This window comes from Gymnoscopelus microlampas (assembly GCF_963454915.1).
Source record: "Gymnoscopelus microlampas genome assembly, chromosome: 2".
Classification (NCBI taxonomy): Eukaryota; Metazoa; Chordata; class Actinopteri; order Myctophiformes; family Myctophidae; genus Gymnoscopelus; species Gymnoscopelus microlampas.
Genome location: NC_139939.1, coordinates 55,409,163 through 55,416,662, shown reverse-complemented (window position 1 = coordinate 55,416,662; position 7,500 = coordinate 55,409,163). Strand labels below are relative to the sequence as shown.

At 44.6% G+C, this 7,500-nt stretch overlaps 1 protein-coding gene across 1 annotated transcript in view; it reads left to right on the top strand.

Annotated features, from left to right (window-relative positions):
• Positions 1–7,500, top strand: part of LOC311037694 (uncharacterized protein) — a 97,283-nt gene that overhangs the window by 30,913 nt on the left and 58,870 nt on the right. The window contains exons 4-5 of the mRNA XM_084046949.1: positions 136–257; positions 6,655–6,817. Coding sequence (XP_083903075.1) covers positions 136–257; positions 6,655–6,817 — 285 coding nt within the window. The remainder of the gene's footprint in view (positions 1–135; positions 258–6,654; positions 6,818–7,500) is intronic.

Below are 7,500 nucleotides of genomic sequence, written 5' to 3'. Positions count from 1 at the left end.
TCATGTTCATGTGTATTGTCAGACATTTAACCACTTAAACCCTCAATACCCTCAAACTTGACCCAATGCATGACCAGTCACTGCCCACTGTTCACCTTTCTTTTTCCTTGTCCTCCGTGTCTCTCGGGGTCTCAGGGTACCCAGCAGTTTGGTCTGGAGGTGGGCCGTTCTCCGGTCTTCCTGTACGAGGACCACGAGGGTCAGCCTCCACCGGAACTCTACCCCACCTTCAGAAAGGTCAACCTGGCCGACGGCAAGTACGTAACACGTCACACACACACACACACACACACACACACACACACACACACACACACACACACACACACACACACACACACACACACACACACACACACACACAACCAAAACCACAAGGATAGTTTAAAAACAACACCCAAGTGGAAAACACAGCGCTCCAAAAAAAACAACCAATGTTACAGTATTGATCTCTCTCTGATTGTCTGATTGTTCTTCAGTTGTGACGTCACTCCACACAAAACTACTATCTATGATTTTAAACCGCTGAAAGCCTGGCTGAGTGTTCTAAGCCCTCATCTACGGTTGCAAACCTTTCTTACGGAAACACTTGGTCAGTTCCAGACAGCTGGCTGCAATTGAGGTTAATGTTGACCAATATATCTGCCATCCATGTCTCCTTTCTGCATCCACCCCCCCTGCAGTCAACAGGACGGCTGTTGTCTGGCATGGAAGATAGAAGCCTGGCTCCGGACGACCCCAATAAGCAGCATGGTTGTTCGTGTTCTCTGTGTTGGTGGAAGTTAGTCGTACGTACAGTACAGTCTCTGCTTCCGGGCAAAGAGATCCATTCTTGCTTCATCCACACCAGTGTGGCTGCACTTAATCTGTCATACACGAGGACAACGAATCTCTCCTGCCGTTTACAGCAGTGGTTCTCAAACTTTTTCATGTCAAGGACCCCCAAATTGACACTTATTAGCCCGCGGACCCCGCAGACTTGAAAAGATATACCAGGGACCCCCATAAGAGAAGATGTTTACGGTTCTAGCAGTGATTCTCAACCATTTTAATTTCAAGGACCCCCAGTTTGACATGCATTAGGGCTACAGACCCCCATTTAATGGCATTTCTATCTCTGGGGCCCCAATTTATATTGTAAAATCAATGTTAATTTAACTCTGAGAGTGTACAAATGGTACCAAATGGACCCGTTAGGGTCCATTTGGTTTTATTTGTACACTCTCAGAGTTACAGACCCATAAGGGTCCATTTGGTTCCTATCCATCATTTAGCTGGGGACCCCCTGGAACCCCCTCAAGTACCCCTGGGGGTCCCCGGACCCCACTTTGAGAACCAATGGTTTACAGGTCAAAATCACTAACTGATGTTGGATGCTGCCTGAGATTGGCGAAGGTTTCACTAAAAACCTCACAGATGTTCCAACTATGTCTTATTTTCTTTACCGCAGAAGGCAGTCACATCCACTGAGGGATGATTGAACCATATTCAACCGGTCTTTCTCTGGCCCTACTGCAGACACTACCTCATGGACAGGAACCCATCGTCCTTCATGGCTCCATGGCCCAAGGCAGTCCATGTTCTCAACACCATGGGTCCTGGGAGGATGGCGGTACAGATGTCGCTATCAGTGTCATTCCCCTTAATGACGAGGGACTTGCTACCATCTGTTGGTGCATTCCTGGCATGTACAAATGTTCAGAGTGTCAGCTCCTTCATGACAGCATGGAGGAGACGAGGATGTAATTGTGTTGCTAAAGGCATATTATTCTCCTTTTTGGGGACATTGAGTGTGCTTGTGCTCTTTAGAATAGTCATCAAATGTCTTTGAGGTGGATGATGGAGCTGTAGGGCATTGATCAGTGTGACTTGTAAGAATTAGGGATTCCGATATTGGCTTTTTTGCCGATATCTGATTTTCCGTTATTGTCCAACTCTTAATTTCCGATTCCGATGTCCACCGATAATATATGCAGGCTTTTTTTCTCACCAAAACTAATGCAAAGGGAGATGCAGTCATCATAGACGGCTCAGCACATATCAATGTCCTAACGCCTCAGAGAACATTTGATGCCAGAGAAGACCTCACCCAGAAGATTAAATCCTACAGTGTACCTACAAAAGGTTGGACATCGTTTTTGATGTGTACAAGAAGTCAAGTCTGAAGCCTGCATGTCAAAAAGGGGGGGCAAGGAATAAGAACAAGAGTGACAGGAGGAAACAAAGGGCCCAAATAAAATGGAGACGCTTTCTTTTGAGATGATGACAGCAACCAGATTGAGCTGTTTCAAATCCCTGTGAGGATGTGTCAAACACAGACAACAAGCACAGTAATTGTCGCCAAAAGAAGAGAAGATGCCATTAATACCAACACAAGGAAGTTCCATTCATACTTATGTCTCCACGTTGTTGTTGTTACAAGCTGACACTCGAATATTTGCACATGCCAGGAATGCACCAAACAGATGGTAGCAAGTCCCTCATCATCAAGGGGAATGACACTGACATCCTTTCTGATAGCAACATCCGTACCGCCATCCTGACAGGACTGTGGTCTTGAGAACATGGACTGCATTGGGCCATGGAGCCAATGTGCCATGGATTCCTGTCCATGAGGTAGTGTCTGCAATAGGAAACTAAAAGAGAACGCTCGCACAATATTTTATTGTACCTGAGTGAGTGCTGTGACCTTTCGGGCTTTCGCCCTTCCTCAGAGCCCGAATGCAGTCAAATATTCTGCAACTGGAGCCCACAGTGTGCGAGCATTCTCTTTTAGTTTATATATTTTTGCTTAGCAACTTTGGGTATGGATGTGCATGTGTTTCCTCCCTTTATAGTGTCTGCTATAGGGCCTGCCCCGAGAAAGAGAATAGAATATCATCACTTTCAGGCAGAAATCTTGTTTCTCCATATCTCAAGTTTTCATGTTTTTTGTTGTGATGATTGAATACACTATACTTCGTCATACTTCAGTGTCAAACAAAAATAGCAAAAACAAACATGCTGATCTACAAGTTTGAAAATGAAAGTGGTTCAATCTGTGTTGGTTTTATAAATATTGAACCAACAAAAAGTATTAACAAGAGCTTGTGTAAATAATAACTACATTGGATCCATTGGAACGCAGGTTATTTTTCCTGAAAAGAAACCGTTTTGGACATACAGTAAAAGGTTACAGCCAGACAGCGACGATAATAATTCAATCCTCCTTCAGTGGAGGTGACATCGTGGCTGCCTTCTGCGGTAAAGAAAAAAAGAAGACTGCATGGCCAGTGTTGAAACATCTGTGAGGAAGAGGTTTAGTGAAACCTTCGCCAATCTCAGGCAGCTGCCAACATCAGTTAGTGATTTTGACCTGTTTGTGGAGGAGAGATTTGTTGTCCTCATGTATGACAGATTAAGTGTAGCCACTAAGTGTAGATGAAGCTAGATTGGATCTATTTTCCCGCAAGCTGAGACCGTACAAATAAATTCCACCAACACAGAGAACACGCCAAGCATGCTGCTCATTGGGGTCGTCCGGAGCCAGGCTTCTATCTTCCACGCCAGACAACAGCGGTCCTGTTGACTTGGGGGTGGATGCAGAAAGGAGACGTGGATGGCAGATATATTGGTCAACATTAACCTCAATTGCAGCCAGCTGTCTGGAACTGACCAAAGTGTGTCTGTAAGAAAGGTTTGCAACCGGAGATGCCTTGGTTCAGGTCTCCTGTGTACAGCACTCGTCCACATACTGTATGCACAGCTTAGAACGCTCAGCCAGGCTCAAAGCAGTTTAAAATCACAGATTGTAGTTTTGTGTGGAGTAACAACTGAAGAATGAACCGCTTTTATGTCTTATTATAGGCTTCTAATTAGAACAATGAAAACATAACCTAACATAGAAGAATAAGTCAATACCTGTAGTTTTCTGAGAGAAAGGCACTACTGTATGTGCATGAAACTGATGCAAAATGGGATTTAAAATTCAAGATTAAGCAGCGTGTTCAGCTTTCGGTACCCATCATTGGCCAGGTTATTGCGTTGGTGAAATGTTGTCGCACGCACACTCACACACACACACACACACACACACACACACACACACACACACACACACACACACACACACACACACACACACACACACACACACACACACACACACACACACACACACACACACACACGTCAGTTCTTTTAACGTCAGGCATGGCCGTAATTGGGCTCAAAACTGCAGGCATTCAACTTGGCCTTTAAATAGAAGACAAGCTGACAACGCATCACGTGGCGACGGTGCCCACTACCCAGCATTACCTGGGTTGTTGCGTTGGTGAAATAGGCTCTCTCTCTCTCTCTCCCTCCGTGGGACGGGCCCACTCTCCCTCCATCTCCCTCTCTGTGCCCCTCTCTCTACCGATCTCTCCCTCTCTTCCTCCATGTGCCTCCCTACAATTCTAAATGAGACAACAATGTGGAATTATGTCCCTGGCGTTTGCTACTTTGACTTGAAAGCCTTCATCGTGACGGAAAACACAGACACCTTCATATTCTGTGTCTTCCTCCCCTTTCATAGTCCACTTCCTCCCCGCGTGTTACTGTATTTATTCCTACTAACAACAACCACTGTGTTTAAGCCAGTGGTGCTGACAGATTCTGCTAACAGCAGAATCTGTCTTGAAAGATTAATGATGTTATGATAGTGGAGAAATGATTACTTTGATTTCCACCAATCAAAGTATTGGCCAGTCCACCATGGCAGCCGGTTGTGAAAATTTTAATAGGAGGGAGTTCAGTTTAGGTCCACGAACGGGCAGAAACACATCCTCACCTCTTGTTTGTCCTTTTTATTGGCAAACGGTGAGCGTCTCCTGGCTGAAGGTTTCTTCCCAACAGCAACGATATGTCACCCATAGCAACAATGCACACACACAATATGATTGGATGGGTTTCACATTTGAACCAGCAAGCCTGAGCGTGATTGGACAGCGGATGATACAGTATCAATGGATGTTTTTTTTTGTCTCTGCGATCGACCCGAAAGCCCCTCAGGATGTCCCAGTCCATGTTAAAGACTCAGGGGCCACTTTCAGAGACGTCACAGGCTCTCAGAAGGTGGGGGGGATGGACTTTCGGTGGACTATACCCCTTATTTTACACTTTGGCTATTTAAAAATAGCAGATATACAAGCTCATAGCGCGGCACCGAGTGCCGCGCTATGAGCTTGTAGATCTGCTATTTTTGAAAAAGCGTGAAAAACATTTGTAACTGTCAAATGTAAACAAATTCTGTATTTTCAAAATGTTGCATTTTTTGGGCGGATTTTGTTAGTTTTTTTCGTGTGTTGCCGTTGGTTACTTTATTTTGGTTTTAGGGTTATGGTTAGGTTATTCAATTCTTATTTTTGCCTGATTTTACCGATTTATTATAAAAAAAAATATTTTTTTCAAAAAGTGGGGGGTGTGAAATCACGGATCGGTGAGAGTGAGGGTGTCGCGTCGTACGCACAGTGAATGGCCGTGACGCCCCTGGCCACCTTGTTGCAGTGTGTAATACTACCTACCTGTAAACACTTGCACCTGCACATGTTTTTAGTCTCAATTCCAACATGTTTCTCATTTCTAAAACCATAACCATGACATTTTATTATTGGTCCTCTTAATGTTTTTTTATGCACACCTTTTGCACCTGTTGTCCTGTTTATGTTCTGTTGTTCAGCTTTATGTGAAGCACTTAACCTAACTTTGTTTTGATATGTGCTCTATAAATAAAACATTAATTATTATTATTACATGCATGTGCATGCATGATCACAGAGGCAAACACAAGCACATGTATTATATATGCCTGCTCATAGTTACTCACGTGCATGCATGCACATGTATGCACGTAGAGTCTCACACATGCACATACCTGCGTGTTCATGGAGTCACACACGTGTGCATGCATGCCATAGAGCCCCACATGCCCATGCTGGGATGGTCATATAGAGTCACACACGTGCCTTGCATGTGCATGTGCAGGGCAATAAATCATAAGTTATATTTCATTACATAGCTGACATAACTTCCTCACCCACACCGCACGCAGCACACGGTGAATGATAGTGATCACTGATAATCTTGACGTCCAATCCACTTTATTTATAGAGCACATTTAAAACAACAGCGTTGAACCCAAGAAGTGACTGTGTTCAATTAGACCTCAAGACCCTTCAACCCAGCAAGACCTGAGACTGATTATACAAATGTCTTCTAAATCCCAACAGTTTTTTCAAAAACATATGTTTCTATATCAGTGGTTCTCAAACTTTTTCATGTCAAGGACCCCCAAAATTATATGTATTTGGCCGCCGACCCCCATCTCAAAATATGTTGTTCCAGGGACCCCCCCAGAAGCAAAGATTTGAGTTAAAAATGTTCACTTAAAAAGAATATATATTCAAAGATTTGCACACATGTTCCCGATTTTTCAAAAATAGCAGATCTACAAGCTCGTAGCGCGGCACTCGGTGCCGCGCTATGAGCTTGTAGATCTGCTATTTTTGAATAGCCCAAAGTGTAAAATAATGCTTTTTAGCTCAAATGAAAAAGTGACACAGATGCGTTCCAGGTCTTAATGGGTTCAAAGCTCTCATATATAATGTGACATTACTATGATGTTTGTTCCTTCAGGTGGCACAGGGTGGCATACAGCGTGCAGGGCCAGTCTGTCACCCTGTACCTGGACTGTCACAAGGTGGACACCCTGGACCTGCCCAGAGGTCACGACCCCCAGGTCAGCACCGCCGGGGTCACCGTGTTTGGAACACGCCTGCTGGACGAGGACGTCTTTGAGGTAAGGCTGGCTTTGATCCGCTTGTGTGTGTGTGTGTGTGTGTGTGTGTGTGTGTGTGTGTGTGTGTGTGTGTGTGTGTGTGTGGGGGGGGGTGTGTGTGTGTGTGTGTGTGTGTGTGTGTGTGTGTGTGTGTGTGTGTGTGTGTGTGTGTGTGTGCGCGTGCGTGCGCCTGCGTGTATGTGTATTTCTTTATGCTTCAAAACCATGAATTGTAAAAAGTTCAAAACAGCATAAGAGTCAAGCGTTGCATTAATTGGTGGTGAAAGGCAGCACACCCCCCTTGTTAGTATAAATTCCAAACATGTTTCTAATTTTAAACCATAAACAACAGGCAATGCATTTAAATGTAAACCAACTGGGATCTGGGCAGAGGAAGGCCACAATAAAAGGCATAAAAACATGTAAAGAAAGAGAGACTGAGAAAAAAAAATGCTTGTTGAAAAGTGTGTTCTAAGGTTAGCGTCTGTGCCTGTTGCTGCTTGTTGCATTTACCTGTCAAAGGGGGACAAGTGAAAAACACCTGAGGGCTTTTTCTTTCTACGCTGCCCTCCGGTGGCCATGTAGGTGTATTGCACTCTCCTCCATGAAGCCAGGTTGACTGGCTGCATGTTTAGTCTGTCTGTGGCTTCCTCTCAGTGGTTCTCAAAGTAGGGCCCAGGGACCCCACCAGGGGTCTTTGAGGT